The 16,920-nt window shown below is 30.2% G+C and overlaps 2 protein-coding genes across 2 annotated transcripts in view; one reads left to right on the plus strand and one right to left on the minus strand.

Annotated features, from left to right (window-relative positions):
• The window catches only part of LOC129743757 (neural cell adhesion molecule 2-like), an 89,689-nt gene that overhangs the window by 57,416 nt on the left and 15,353 nt on the right, over nt 1–16,920 (plus strand). The window contains exons 4-5 of the mRNA XM_055735902.1: nt 12,410–12,559; nt 12,639–12,835. Coding sequence (XP_055591877.1) covers nt 12,410–12,559; nt 12,639–12,835 — 347 coding nt within the window. The remainder of the gene's footprint in view (nt 1–12,409; nt 12,560–12,638; nt 12,836–16,920) is intronic.
• Nucleotides 4,012–4,893, minus strand: LOC129743758 (microfibril-associated glycoprotein 4-like). The gene is made up of 2 exons (XM_055735903.1): nt 4,282–4,893; nt 4,012–4,220 (listed from the first exon to the last, which is right to left on the minus strand). The coding sequence occupies exons 1-2, from the start codon at nt 4,881–4,883 to the stop codon at nt 4,085–4,087; spliced, it is 738 nt and encodes a 245-aa protein (XP_055591878.1). The 5' UTR covers nt 4,884–4,893; the 3' UTR covers nt 4,012–4,084.

Raw genomic sequence — 16,920 nt, forward strand, 5'->3', positions numbered from 1 at the left:
AAATGACAAAAATGACAAAAATGACAAAAATGACAAAAATGACAAAAATGACAAAAATGACAAAAATGACAAAAATGACAAAAATGACAAAAATGACAAAAATGACAAAAATGACAAAAATGACAAAAATGACAAAAATGACAAAAATGACAAAAATGACAAAAATGACAAAAATGACAAAAATGACAAAAATGACAAAAATGACAAAAATGACAAAAATGACAAAAATGACAAAAATGACAAAAATGACAAAAATGACAAAAATGACAAAAATGACAAAAATGACAAAAATGACAAAAATGACAAAAATGACAAAAATGACAAAAATGACAAAAATGACAAAAATGACAAAAATGACAAAAATGACAAAAATGACAAAAATGACAAAAATGACAAAAATGACAAAAATGACAAAAATGACAAAAATGACAAAAATGACAAAAATGACAAAAATGACAAAAATGACAAAAATGACAAAAATGACAAAAATGACAAAAATGACAAAAATGACAAAAATGACAAAAATGACAAAAATGACAAAAATGACAAAAATGACAAAAATGACAAAAATGACAAAAATGACAAAAATGACAAAAATGACAAAAATGACAAAAATGACAAAAATGACAAAAATGACAAAAATGACAAAAATGACAAAAATGACAAAAATGACAAAAATGACAAAAATGACAAAAATGACAAAAATGACAAAAATGACAAAAATGACAAAAATGACAAAAATGACAAAAATGACAAAAATGACAAAAATGACAAAAATGACAAAAATGACAAAAATGACAAAAATGACAAAAATGACAAAAATGACAAAAATGACAAAAATGACAAAAATGACAAAAATGACAAAAATGACAAAAATGACAAAAATGACAAAAATGACAAAAATGACAAAAATGACAAAAATGACAAAAATGACAAAAATGACAAAAATGACAAAAATGACAAAAATGACAAAAATGACAAAAATGACAAAAATGACAAAAATGACAAAAATGACAAAAATGACAAAAATGACAAAAATGACAAAAATGACAAAAATGACAAAAATGACAAAAATGACAAAAATGACAAAAATGACAAAAATGACAAAAATGACAAAAATGACAAAAATGACAAAAATGACAAAAATGACAAAAATGACAAAAATGACAAAAATGACAAAAATGACAAAAATGACAAAAATGACAAAAATGACAAAAATGACAAAAATGACAAAAATGACAAAAATGACAAAAATGACAAAAATGACAAAAATGACAAAAATGACAAAAATGACAAAAATGACAAAAATGACAAAAATGACAAAAATGACAAAAATGACAAAAATGACAAAAATGACAAAAATGACAAAAATGACAAAAATGACAAAAATGACAAAAATGACAAAAATGACAAAAATGACAAAAATGACAAAAATGACAAAAATGACAAAAATGACAAAAATGACAAAAATGACAAAAATGACAAAAATGACAAAAATGACAAAAATGACAAAAATGACAAAAATGACAAAAATGACAAAAATGACAAAAATGACAAAAATGACAAAAATGACAAAAATGACAAAAATGACAAAAATGACAAAAATGACAAAAATGACAAAAATGACAAAAATGACAAAAATGACAAAAATGACAAAAATGACAAAAATGACAAAAATGACAAAAATGACAAAAATGACAAAAATGACAAAAATGACAAAAATGACAAAAATGACAAAAATGACAAAAATGACAAAAATGACAAAAATGACAAAAATGACAAAAATGACAAAAATGACAAAAATGACAAAAATGACAAAAATGACAAAAATGACAAAAATGACAAAAATGACAAAAATGACAAAAATGACAAAAATGACAAAAATGACAAAAATGACAAAAATGACAAAAATGACAAAAATGACAAAAATGACAAAAATGACAAAAATGACAAAAATGACAAAAATGACAAAAATGACAAAAATGACAAAAATGACAAAAATGACAAAAATGACAAAAATGACAAAAATGACAAAAATGACAAAAATGACAAAAATGACAAAAATGACAAAAATGACAAAAATGACAAAAATGACAAAAATGACAAAAATGACAAAAATGACAAAAATGACAAAAATGACAAAAATGACAAAAATGACAAAAATGACAAAAATGACAAAAATGACAAAAATGACAAAAATGACAAAAATGACAAAAATGACAAAAATGACAAAAATGACAAAAATGACAAAAATGACAAAAATGACAAAAATGACAAAAATGACAAAAATGACAAAAATGACAAAAATGACAAAAATGACAAAAATGACAAAAATGACAAAAATGACAAAAATGACAAAAATGACAAAAATGACAAAAATGACAAAAATGACAAAAATGACAAAAATGACAAAAATGACAAAAATGACAAAAATGACAAAAATGACAAAAATGACAAAAATGACAAAAATGACAAAAATGACAAAAATGACAAAAATGACAAAAATGACAAAAATGACAAAAATGACAAAAATGACAAAAATGACAAAAATGACAAAAATGACAAAAATGACAAAAATGACAAAAATGACAAAAATGACAAAAATGACAAAAATGACAAAAATGACAAAAATGACAAAAATGACAAAAATGACAAAAATGACAAAAATGACAAAAATGACAAAAATGACAAAAATGACAAAAATGACAAAAATGACAAAAATGACAAAAATGACAAAAATGACAAAAATGACAAAAATGACAAAAATGACAAAAATGACAAAAATGACAAAAATGACAAAAATGACAAAAATGACAAAAATGACAAAAATGACAAAAATGACAAAAATGACAAAAATGACAAAAATGACAAAAATGACAAAAATGACAAAAATGACAAAAATGACAAAAATGACAAAAATGACAAAAATGACAAAAATGACAAAAATGACAAAAATGACAAAAATGACAAAAATGACAAAAATGACAAAAATGACAAAAATGACAAAAATGACAAAAATGACAAAAATGACAAAAATGACAAAAATGACAAAAATGACAAAAATGACAAAAATGACAAAAATGACAAAAAATGACAAAAATGACAAAAATGACAAAAATGACAAAAATGACAAAAATGACAAAAATGACAAAAATGACAAAAATGACAAAAATGACAAAAATGACAAAAATGACAAAAATGACAAAAATGACAAAAATGACAAAAATGACAAAAATGACAAAAATGACAAAAATGACAAAAATGACAAAAATGACAAAAATGACAAAAATGACAAAAATGACAAAAATGACAAAAATGACAAAAATGACAAAAATGACAAAAATGACAAAAATGACAAAAATGACAAAAATGACAAAAATGACAAAAATGACAAAAATGACAAAAATGACAAAAATGACAAAAATGACAAAAATGACAAAAATGACAAAAATAACTAAATGACTTAATGATAAAAATGACTTAATGTCAAAAACTGCAAAATATTGGCTCTTGAAAAGCTCCATATAACGAAGGGCCACCCTTATGTATGTTTTTTTAAATCTATACCTACTGTTTCTCAAACAAAAATTTTTAGTTTGTTTGTAATATTTAAAAACCTAACATTAATCTCTGGAATCATCGCTTTTAAAAATACTGCTATTTAATTAAACAACATATAAAAGCTTCATCCCAGTGAAAAAATAATGACACGTGTTTTGCTGCTTGGTAAAATAAGTAGGAAGTTGTTTTTACTTGGAATTTTATTTCGGCTACAGTGCCTATGTATCTGAAATCTAACAGCAATAAAAGCTAAATATATGAAGTATTGCTTTGTTTTATCAACTCACAATTGATTATTTCTACTTTTACCCCGCTAATTCAGAGGACGACTTTTACAAATTTAAATTATTTTGTGCATCTTAAATTTTTTAACAGCCGTTTTTTTTTGTATGAATGAATTAATAATATATGTTTGGAAGAGTTTTCTTAAAAACTGTCAGTTGTTTTCGATTTATGATAATTTAAATGTCCAACCACATGAAACAGATTTTATTTTATGAATTCTGAATATTGCATTATATCTTCATTTGGATGGTAGTGTAGGTCGAATCATCATCCGCGATGATTTTAATCCATAATAGTAACCTTTCCATGTTGACCAGCACATCATTGTAGCAAATTCGGATTGTAACCCTTCGAGGTATATTCCGTTTAAATTTCTAAAATTGGACAATAATTATTATTAATTTATTTCACTTGAAAAGTATGAAACATATTTACCCTTTGTGACAGTGCACGTTGCTGTACCACCATGCTCCTTTAAATATAGCAGCACAATTATCTTTATTTCCATCATTTTTTCGATCAAAAGTCGAAAAGGGGCTCCCAACGGCATAAGACAATGAATCACCTGCAGATCCTGAGTATTCGCCCAAACTGCTTAGTTTATATTGAGCTTCCGGACCAGCCAACAGAAAATAGCTGTACTTAGCTATTCTTGTGCTCCCAACAGAATCTGACAGTTCGATCAGCAGCTCAAACCTCTGCGAGTAGGTGATTCTATGAATCGATTTCAATCCAAGCCAAAATTCGCTACCCCAATTGCCAAAACCATGCTCGTAATCTTGCCATCCTCGATAGAAATGGGTTGATCCATCGAAGCGATTTTGAATCACAATCCAGCCTCCCTTATCATAAGTTTGATTACAATATACTTCAATTGGGTCTCCAAATCCATATTCGGGAAAAATTCTGTAAACTCCAGAAGGTGCTCCACTAAGATCGCTACAAGACCGTGGATAATTGTAACGAATATTTTCAGTTGAGTCAATTTTTTTTAGGAAAACTAAATATATTGTAATCAAAAAAAATATTCGAATCATGTTGAAGCACTGTCACTAGTTACTAGTGTATTTAAAAACTATTGAGCTGCTTTTTATACTGTCTATCTTAGAAGAAAAAATATGAGTATTTTAGTGTGGTCCAAATTCAAATGTTTCGAGCTACTGTGAGAACTTAATTTTGATTAAACAAAATTTGATCCCCGAGGTTTTGAATTTCGGAGCACACCGTTCATTTTCCGATCCACTCTAATGTTTGTGCTAAAGTGGCCGCCTCTTATCATTAAACTAATAAAGTGTGACTTATATTTTTAATCCCAAACCCAACACTCATGAAATACAGCGAATCGCAAAAACATCATTTATCACGTTTGATTTTTGAGCCAATATACGTTAAAAATTAATCTTCCAGGAAACAATGTATGCAATGATTTTTCCAACATTTTTTTCTACGTGGTACCCCCAGATTGGTGCCATTAGGTGAAGGTTTCAGCACAATTGGTTGAGTAAAGCTTAGTTCTTTTAGAAATGGGACAGTTACGAATAAGTGTATCTCAAAAACCATTCATTTGATCGAAATACTTTCTATGAAGAACATAAAGGTAATGTTATGATATTTCATAAAAAAATTTCAAAAAAATTATTTATCGTTTTTCGTTAGAGAAATTTCTATTTTATTCTTGGTATCTCCCATTGTCATGGTATTGATCAATTTTTCAAACTTATACTTCGCCAAATCTATATTTTAGGTGGTTTCACCCTCTTTCTTCAATTTCTGATACTTTTCGGTCCAATACTTCTCTTTTAAAAGAAACTGGAAGCATTTTAGTGGATACAGTTGTTTCAAAACTTAAGACACGAATGCCATACAGATGCTAAAGTGTCTCAAATAAAATTATAATAATAGTTGTTTCAAAATGAACAAATTTGATTATTTTTGACCACATTTTTCAACGTTTTTAATGGAATTTCATTTGGCAAAATCTGACAATAACGAAGTAAAACTATCATAAGATTGAACTTGAAGTAAAATCGATTAGTAAAAATCAGTGGTTTTCGAAGTGGTCTCTACCGCCCCCTTGGAAGCGTTGAGAGCTTCTAAGGGGCGGTGAGCTCAACTTTGAACTTTGGGAGGCGTTGGAAGGGCTCAGGGGGGCGGTAAGGTCATTTTTAAATTCACTTATTCACAAACAACGGAACAACTTAGAATTGAAATGACAACGGGTACGTTCAATGCCCAACAATGAAACGGGTTGAAGAACTCTGAAAACCAAATTAAAGCCAGGTTAAGGACAATATATGTAAACTTACAGAGTTGATAAGTAAGATTTGGTCTCTGTAAATCAGATTCGCAGACAGATGTTTTTATTGTGACAGATTTCGTATACGATCCGTTTACTTATCTAATATTGAAAGTTTATTTTGAGTTGTGCTTAAGAGCAAAATGTTTGAACGGCAATGCCTGAAAATCATTAAAATGTATTGTCTTAAATAAATGAGAAAAAAAATCCTTTCGAAAAGGATCTGAGTTCAAATGCGTCAGATATTTTGTCATACATTATTGGAATGAAAAAGAAGAATGGTAACAAGTCAAATCAACTTTAATTTTCAATCGTAAAAAAATTTAAATTCGGCTTCTTTTCAAAACAGCTTTTCAAAACATCAAAAGTGATTTGATTTTCACTTGATAGTCGGAATAAAGAAGTTAGAACCTATGTAAAATTTTTAAACTCGTGATGTAACAGTATTCAAATTTGGTCTACTATTATCATAAATAAATGTTCAAAATTTATTTTGTCAAAAAATAATAATATGTATTATACTTTTCATGTGATTTCACCGTATAAACAGTAATTATTTTGTGAATAATAAAAGGCAAATTAAGTTAGTTAGGAATACTGTTTACCAAAATTAAGATTGACGGTTTGTTATGAGATTTCTTTTTGTGTTTTCTATTTTTACTATTTGTCCTTAAACATTTTGTTATTTTCAAATTTCAAGCTCAGAGTTTGAAGCAATTTGATTTTGAATGAATTTTGAGTTTTGTCTTGCTACAATTGATGGTCATGCGTTGCACAATGGGGAAAAAAGTGTACAAACCGCGAAGAAATTCAATATCTTTTTGGCTTTTTGGCCCAAATCTATGCAAATATACTTTTCATTTGTAAAAATTTCCGGAAAATCGATTGGACATAGTTTCAAACGCCGCACAAGCTTACGAACGGAGATATAGTGCCTTTTTATCCCCTAATTCCCCTATATTTTGTAAACATTCCAGAAAAACACTGATTCGAACCAGAGAATTTTGAACGAAAACAGACCTATCGTGTGTATTTTTTCTGAGAAATCGAATGAAGGCTGTTCTGGCCTCCGCACGCTTCAGAAAATGGAGTTATGGCTGTTTTTACCCTCAATTCCCCTATATTTTTCAATTATTTCAGAAAAAAGCAAATTCGAACTTGAAAATTTTGAACCAAATGGGTTGTATTTTGTGTGATTTTTAGCGAGAAATCGAATGAATGCTGTTTGAGCCCCCGCACGCTTTGGAAAATGGAGTTATGGCTGTTTTACCCTAAATTCCCCTCAATTTTTCAAATTTTTAAAGAAAAGCATGTTCGGACTTGAAAATTTTGGATCTTTTGGGACGTATCTTGTGTAATTTTTTCTGATGAATCCAATAAAGGCTGTTTGAGCCACCGCACGCTTCGGAAAATGAAGTAATGGCTGTTTTTACCCTCAATTCCCCTACATTTTTCAATCATTTAAGAAAAAAGCATGTTTGGACTTGAAAAATTTGAATCAAATGGAATGAATCCTATGTAATTTTTTCCGAGAAATCCAACGAAGCCTATTTGAGCCACCGCACGGATTAGGAACAGGAGTTATGGCTGTTTTACCCTCAGTTGCCCAACATTTTTGAAATAGCTCAGAAAAAGCATGTTGAGACCAGATAATTATGAACCAAAAGTAAATTATTTTGTGGAGTTTTTCGAGGAATCGAATGAAGGCTGTTTGAGCCGCCGCACGCTTCGGAAAATGAAGTTATGACTGTTTTACCTTCAATTCCCCTCAATTTTTCAAATTGTTAAGAAAACGCATGTTCGGACTTGAAAATTTTGAATCTTTTGGGACGTATCTTGTGTGATTTTTTCCGAGGAATCCAATGGAGCCTATTTGAGCCACCGCACGCTTTGGAAAATGGAGTTATGGCTGTTTTTACCCTCAATTCCCCTACAGTTTTCGGACTTGAAAATTTTGAACCAAATGGGTTGTATCTTATGTAATTTTTTCCAAGGAATCCTACGAAGCCTACCTGAGCCACTGCATGGATTTTAAACAGAAGTTATGGCTGTTTTACCCTCAATTTCCCTACATTTTTTAAAAAGCTCAGAACAAGCATGTTCGGATTCGAAAATTTTGAACCAAATGGAACGTATCATGTGTAATTTTTTTCGGGAAATGCAACGAAGCCTATTTTACACACCGCACTCATCGGAAACAGGAGTTATGGCTGTTTTACCCTCAATTCCCTTTAATTTTTTCAAAAAGTTTAGAAAAACCATGATCGGACTTGAAAATTTTGAGCTAAACGAAACTTATCTTATGCAATTTTTTCCGAGGAATCCAATGGAGCCTGTTTGAGTCACCGCACGCTTTGAAATAGTGAGTTATGGCTGTTTTTACGCTCGATTCCCCTACATTTTTTAATTCTCGACATACAAATGAAGACCAACGAAAGAGAAACTGAAACGCGATTTTAGGGCAACAATTCCAACGATTTCAAAATTCCTAATCGAACCAAATTCAGGGACCTTATTTCGGCAAATCACTACCCAAGTGTTAGGTTAAACGCCGGAATTTATTCTATTAGCCAGGTTTGGTTTAGTACTGTACGTCACCTGTGATTTTATGCTACGTGGTTTGTGTCTCCGACACGTGGTGACGTTCATCGGCGGCGGAAGAAGCGTAACAATTCGTGACAATCACCCCTTGTAGTAACGATGCTGTCAGCCGAGGGAGCTCCCGGCGGTACACTGAAGAGATTCCTTTGATGCAGGGTTTCCCAATCGGTCGTATCCGGTTCCGAAGTGCGTTCAACTTTATTTCGAGACCCGACAACCAAACTCCTCGATACGGCGGGGTAATGGGCTCGTATTCGACGATGAGCCCCAGACCAAAACCTTCATTTGAAGGTTATCCTTCAAATGAAACAATTAGCTTAGAATTTATTTACTTTCTCAAAGCTAAGTTTCGTTTTTACCTCTCGAGGTTTGTTTCACACGCACAGCGTGGTCACTAAGATACCAGATCTTTTTCCAGGAGGCTCTTTGCACACCTTATCACTTCAGGGTGACCACTTTAATGAGACCACTGAATTGGTTTTTGGCGGCAATAACCCGTATTTCCCTCAACTCAATTCGCGCAATCTCGTGTCGATTCCTGATTGGTTAGTTCTGCATAATGTATGACAAGACTTAAAATTTTAGCGTTTGGCGCTAGTGTCGCTTAGGAGAATCGAGGGATCTTGAGACTCGCTTTTTTAATTTGAATATTTAAATTGAATTTCTCATTTTATCTTATTTTATTTCTTTATCAATAGTACTGAATTCTTGTAACACTGTTACAAAATAGCCTTTATTGGATTCCTCGGAAAAAATTACACAAGATACGTCCCAAAAGATTCAAAATTTTCAAGTTCGAACATGCATTTTCTTAACAATTTGAAAAATTGAGGGGAATTTAGGGTAAAACAGCCATAACTCCATTTTCCAAAACGTGCGGGGGCTCAAACAGCATTCATTCGATTTCTCGCTAAAAATCACACAAGATACAACCCATTTGGTTCAAAATTTTCAAGTTCGAATTTGCTTTTTTCTGAAATAATTGAAAAATATAGGGGAATTGAGGGTAAAAACAGCCATAACTCCATTTTCTGAAGCGTGCGTTGACCAGAACAGCCTTCATTCGATTCCTCAGAAAAAAATACACACGATAGTTCTGTTTTCGTTCAAAATTCTTTGGTTCGAATCAGTGTTTTTCTGGATTGTTTACAAAATATAGGGGAATTAGGGGTTAAAAAGGCACTATATCTCCGTTCGTAAGCTTGTGCGGAGTTTAAAACTATGTCCAATCGATTCTCCGGAAATTTTCACAAAAGGAAAGTATATTTTCATAAATTTTGGTCATGTAGCACGAAAGATATTGAATTTCTTCGCGGTTTGTACACTTTTTTCCCCATTGTGCGTTGGTTTTACGGTCTTCTCAAGTCAATTATAACAGTTATTAAATGTGCTTCATTGAACGTTTAAAATTGAACTACAATGAAATTTCAAAAGCTTATAGCTTTGCAACTATGCCAATAAGTATTCTTTCTCAAGATTTTTTGAAAATACGCTCAGGGGGGCATTGAGCTAAAAAAAATTAAATTACCGAAAGGGGGCAGTGAAGCACAAAAGTTTGAAAACCACTTATATAAATCGTAGGTTGCGGATAGTACATACAAGATTACTCTTTTTAGGCTTTTAAAAACAGCGAAAACAAATTTTCGTTTTGAAAATTTTTGGTTTTTTTTCGCAGAAGCAGAATTTTGGCAAATCATTATTATTTTATACAAAACTAGCTGACCCGGTGTGCTTTGCTACACCTTTAAAAAATAAATGTAATTTGTAAAAATTGATTTGAATTAAGAATTTTGTGAGCATTTTTTCCTCAATCAAACCTCATCATAGTTCAGAACCAACAACTTTGAAATGAGAGCTGCAGCTGGAGTTCCGAATTGCAATTCAAAGATGGTATATATTATTTTCTAACACTTGATCTCTAAATTTGTTTTTCAAGATCTGAAATTTGTATTCTGTTTATAAAGCTTCATAATGACTTAAATAATGTCAAAATTTATGGATTTTCAACAATTTCCCCAAAGTGGGAAGTTTTTGAGTATATTCCTAATGTTCTGTATTATGAGGACTTCCAGCTCCTGATAAGCTTTAGATGATGTATTTTTTGGAGTTAGAAAAATAAGCTATAGAAATTTAAAAAAAAAAAACGATGAAAAGGATTTTTAATAACCATTTTCAAACAGCTTTTTTCACCATCCTCGCCCTTCGAAGCAGTTTGAATATCAATCCTTTTTGCGCCAAAACTATGTTAAAAAAAATGTTTCGCCATATGCCAAATTCGTGGACATGAGCTACTAGCTAATGTCGCATACGTCGCGACGTTGAAAATAATAACGACGCATCGCAAGTTTCCTAGGAGACCTGGAGAATGCGATTGATGGCCTAAGGAAAATGTACGGTAAATAACATAAACAATGTTCGAGTACTACATCGAAATCGCCTACTGGACTGAAAAAAGAACAACAAACCTGCGAATGACAGATATCTCGCTAGTAAAAACGCGTCGCTAGTCCTACTGTCGCTATTCGGTTTGGTGCTATACACATAATAATTGGTTGAGAAATACGCGCCTAAATGTTCCCACTGACCACTATGCTATGCCATGGTTACTATCCTCTCGCGACGTTGGCTCTCGACAGGAACGCCTCGAACATGGAGACGAAAAACAAACCGCCCAAAGGAAAAAAAATCTCGAGAAAATGGATGTCATGACTTTAATTTGTTTCGAAACACTACAAATTTTGTATGAGAGCCCCCCTTTCTTTAAGTCGGATGGGGTTGTAACTATTATAGAAACCATCTCCGGCCCCAAAAAACCTCAGATGCCAATTTTGACGATGATCGGTTCTGTAGTTTCCGAGTCTATAGGGAACAGACAGACAGACAAACATTCATTTTTTTATATATATTGATCAATTATTTTGTGAAAGTTGTCAAAATTTAAATTTTATCCATTAAAAATTTCAAATTTAAAAGTGTATTAAACATGTTATTTATATTGTTTATTATATTTTTTCGATCATAAACCCACAAACCTCAATAATATTGTTGAGTGACTCTAATGAATGATAGCAGTTTTATTCACATGAAATATGAGTGCAAAAGATGTATAGTTGCTGATATGTAGCCCAGTAATTTTGGATTTTTGTTCCTGGTCCACCTGGTCCAGCAATAATCGGAAGTTTTCCCATAAAAATCACATCATCTACGGGGGGGCGACAGTTTTTTTTCTTAAAGAAAAATGTAATATTTTGAGCATAATTCAAACCCTGTTCTATTTAGATTTTTCAGATTACTACATTGTGGATCAGAGTCAGATTGATGATTACGATGCGCGGATGGTGTGACAAAAGAAGAAATTGATATTTGTTCCGGCCTTATGAAGTACACACTCCAAATAACGTTATAAGATCGATATTTTTCAGCTCGGAAAATTGGTTTTAATGGTACCTTGCCTTAACACGTTCGACGACATTAAATACAGTATTTTTAGAAATTTTTCGGCTAATTTGAAACAGATTTTTGTACCCTTTTTGGAGAGATTCGGCGGTTCCCACACTGGTTGTAGGCTTCCGTTTACTTCCTCTACGACTGATTGTATTTTTTTAACATGTCAATACAATAGGTACAATTAATCTAGCTTCTTTCACTGTTGTATCGTATTTGCAGCACCGAATGGAAAGTACACAATGCTCGCCGATGGGCTTCTAATCAAAAAGGTTTCCAAAATGGACAGCGGCGAGTATACCTGCAAAGCGTTCCAGGTTTCGACGACCGGCAGCAGCTTCGAGGAAAAAACGATCCGGCTGAACATCCGGCGTAAGTTTCCCATTTCCATGTTCGATGATATAATTCACCCACTCACCATTCTTCTTTCTTCCCTGCCACCACAACACAGACAAACCTTTCTTTCCGAAAAAAGGCATCTACGGAACGCTGAGCAATACGACCTACGGCTACGTCGGCGGAACAGTGAACCTGACCTGTGAAGCGGTCGCCGAGCCGCCGGCCAATTTCACCTGGTCCAGCAATAATCGGAAGTTTTCCCATAAAAATCACATCATCTACGGGGGGCCCCATGTGTCGATGCTGCAGGTGAGTTTTTCGAGTTTCGAGGAGGCAAAATTTCATAGCCATAGCATTCGGATTCGAAACGTCGGTCGTTGTAGCTTTGCTGGGAAAACTTCCGACCCGGATACAGATGTAGCTTCTTTTGGGTGGTTTTTATGAGCGCCAGTTTGAGCCATCTCTCAGTGGTGTTTGGTTCGGTTTTCTGGGGATAAGATTGAAAGTTTCGAGATAATAGAACACTTGGGGCAGGTTCTCCTTAATCGTTTCGAGATAAGTGGTTTGGCTCATCTGGTTGATTAGGTTTGAATCTAGCCACAAATCTGCAGTGGAATATAGAAAATTTATTCATGTTGATTCACTTTGGGGAGCTTGTACTTTAGAATTGAAAAAGTTAGGCAAAGAGATATTTAAGTTTGAAAAGATAATTTTTTTAGTTGTTTCATTCTAGTTTTTATTTTCAGTTTAAAGTTGTAATTTTCAAAACTTAAAAAAAATTGCTGAATATTGTTTCATTGACAATTTTCACGCTTTAGTTCAAAATTGGTACCTAATGAAAATCAATGTACATTCTAGAAGTCATCGTTCTATAATTGGTTTTCTAAATTTTGTTTGAGTGAGACTTTTAAAGCACAAGAGCGAGACTTTTTTTTCATAATTAGGTAAGAAAATCATAGATATTAAAAAGCATGGAAAAGTGATTTGAGGATGAATGGAGCAATAACCAAAGTCAAGAAACTTGAAATAGCTATGAACTAGCTGGGCATAAATGAATAGTGATGCATGCATGTTACGATTTTTTGTTACATCAATACATTTGACTTCGTTCGAGTTTATATAATCACTTGGCGTTTTATTCGCATAAGACATCCCTACATTATGTTCGTACACACTTCTTCCAGTCAAATTATCTTCTATCCCTTCTTGAGATCACTTGTAATTTTTGTCATTTTTGTCATTTTTGTCATTTTTGTCATTTTTGTCATTTTTGTCATTTTTGTCATTTTTGTCATTTTTGTCATTTTTGTCATTTTTGTCATTTTTGTCATTTTTGTCATTTTTGTCATTTTTGTCATTTTTGTCATTTTTGTCATTTTTGTCATTTTTGTCATTTTTGTCATTTTTGTCATTTTTGTCATTTTTGTCATTTTTGTCATTTTTGTCATTTTTGTCATTTTTGTCATTTTTGTCATTTTTGTCATTTTTGTCATTTTTGTCATTTTTGTCATTTTTGTCATTTTTGTCATTTTTGTCATTTTTGTCATTTTTGTCATTTTTGTCATTTTTGTCATTTTTGTCATTTTTGTCATTTTTGTCATTTTTGTCATTTTTGTCATTTTTTGTCATTTTTGTCATTTTTGTCATTTTTGTCATTTTTGTCATTTTTGTCATTTTTGTCATTTTTGTCATTTTTGTCATTTTTGTCATTTTTGTCATTTTTGTCATTTTTGTCATTTTTGTCATTTTTGTCATTTTTGTCATTTTTGTCATTTTTGTCATTTTTGTCATTTTTGTCATTTTTGTCATTTTTGTCATTTTTGTCATTTTTGTCATTTTTGTCATTTTTGTCATTTTTGTCATTTTTGTCATTTTTGTCATTTTTGTCATTTTTGTCATTTTTGTCATTTTTGTCATTTTTGTCATTTTTGTCATTTTTGTCATTTTTGTCATTTTTGTCATTTTTGTTATTTTTGTTATTTTTGTCATTTTGTCATTTTTGTCATTTTTGTCATTTTTGTCATTTTTGTCATTTTTGTCATTTTTGTCATTTTTGTCATTTTTGTCATTTTTGTCATTTTTGTCATTTTTGTCATTTTTGTCATTTTTGTCATTTTTGTCATTTTTGTCATTTTTGTCATTTTTGTCATTTTTGTCATTTTTGTCATTTTTGTCATTTTTATAAATTTTGTCAATTTTGTCAATTTTGTCAATTTTGTCAATTTTGTCAATTTTGTCAATTTTGTCAATTTTGTCAATTTTGTCAATTTTGTCAATTTTGTCAATTTTGTCAATTTTGTCAATTTTGTCAATTTTGTCAATTTTGTCAATTTTGTCAATTTTGTCATTTTTGTCATTTTTGTCATTTTTGTCATTTTTGTCATTTTTGTCATTTTTGTCATTTTTGTCATTTTTGTCATTTTTGTCATTTTTGTCATTTTTGTCATTTTTGTAATTTTTGTCATTTTTGTCATTTTTGTCATTTTTGTCATTTTTGTCATTTTTGTCATTTTTGTCATTTTTGTCATTTTTGTCATTTTTGTCATTTTTGTCATTTTTGTCATTTTTGTCATTTTTGTCATTTTTGTTATTTTTGTCATTTTGTCATTTTTGTCATTTTTGTCATTTTTGTCATTTTTGCCATATTTGTCATTTTTGTCATTTTTGTCATTTTTGTCATTTTTGTCATTTTTGTCATTTTTGTCATTTTTGTCATTTTTGTCATTTTTGTCATTTTTGTCATTTTTGTCATTTTTGTCATTTTTGTCATTTTTGTCATTTTTGTCATTTTTGTCATTTTTGTCATTTTTGTCATTTTGGTCATTTTTGTCATTTTTGTCATTTTTGTCATTTTTGTCATTTTTGTCATTTTTGTCATTTTTGTCATTTTTGTCATTTTTGTCATTTTTGTCAATTTTGTAATTTTTGTAATTTTTGTCATTTTTGTCATTTTTGTCATTTTTGTCATTTTTGTCATTTTTGTCATTTTTGTCATTTTTGTCATTTTTGTCATTTTTGTCATTTTTGTCATTTTTGTCATTTTTGTCAATTTTGTCAATTTTGTCAATTTTGTCAATTTTGTCAATTTTGTCAATTTTGTCAATTTTGTCAATTTTGTCAATTTTGTCAATTTTGTCAATTTTGTCAATTTTGTCAATTTTGTCAATTTTGTCAATTTTGTCAATTTTGTCAATTTTGTCAATTTTGTCAATTTTGTCAATTTTGTCAATTTTGTCAATTTTGTCAATTTTGTCAATTTTGTCAATTTTGTCAATTTTGCCAATTTTGTCAATTTTGTCAATTTTGTCAATTTTGTCAATTTTGTCAATTTTGTCAATTTTGTCAATTTTTTCAATTTTGTCAATTTTGTCAATTTTGTCAATTTTATCAATTTTGTCAATTTTGTCAATTTTGTCAATTTTGTCAATTTTGTCAATTTTGTCAATTTTGTCAATTTTGTCGATTTTGTCAATTTTGTCAATTTTGTCAATTTTGTCAATTTTGTCAATTTTGTCAATTTTGTCAATTTTGTCAATTTTGTCAATTTTGTCAATTTTGTCAATTTTGTCAATTTTGTCAATTTTGTCAATTTTGTCAATTTTGTCAATTTTGTCAATTTTGTCAATTTAGTAAATTTTGTCAATTTTGTCAACTTTGTCAATTTTGTCAATTTTGTCAATTTTGTCAATTTTGTCAATTTTGTCAATTTTGTCAATTTCGTCAATTTTTTCAATTTTGTCAATTTCGTCAATTTTGTCAATTTTGTCAATTTTGTCAATTTTGTCAATTTTGTCAATTTTGTCAATTTGGTCAATTTGGTCAATTTCGTCAATTTTGTCAATTTTATCAATTTTGTCAATTTTGTCAATTTTGTCAATTTTGTCAATTTTGTCAATTTTGTCAATTTTGTCAATTTTGTCAATTTTGTCAATTTTATCAATTTTGTCAATTTTGTCAATTTTGTCAATTTTGTCAATTTTGTCAATTTTGTCAATTTTGTCAATTTTGTCAATTTTGTCAATTTTGTCAATTTTGTCAATTTTGTCAATTTTGTCAATTTTGTCAATTTTGTCAATTTTGTCAATTTTGTCAATTTTGTCAATTTTGTCAATTTTGTCAATTTTGTCAATTTTGTCAATTTTGTCAATTTTGTCAATTTTGTCAATTTTGTCAATTTTGTCAATTTTGTCAATTTTGTCAATTTTGTCAATTTTGTCAATTTTGTCAATTTTGTCAATTTTGTCAATTTTGTCAATTTTGTGAATTTTGTCAATTTTGTCAATTTTGTCAATTTTGTCAATTTTGTCAATTTTGTCAATTTTGTCAATTTTGTCAATTTTGTCAATTTTGTCAATTTTGTCAATTTTGTCAATTTTGTCAATTTTGTCAATTTT

The sequence above is a fragment of the Uranotaenia lowii genome, chromosome 2, assembly GCF_029784155.1.
Source record: "Uranotaenia lowii strain MFRU-FL chromosome 2, ASM2978415v1, whole genome shotgun sequence".
Taxonomy (NCBI): Eukaryota; Metazoa; Arthropoda; class Insecta; order Diptera; family Culicidae; genus Uranotaenia; species Uranotaenia lowii.

Bases quoted from the DNA above. Each gene is read 5' to 3' on its own strand.
- LOC129743758 (XM_055735903.1), bottom strand. From the start codon at position 4,883: ATGATTCGAATATTTTTTTTGATTACAATATATTTAGTTTTCCTAAAA. The intron at 4,221-4,281 runs GTAAATATGTTT...GTCCAATTTTAG, and splicing joins AACGTGCACTGTCACAAAGG to AAATTTAAACGGAATATACC.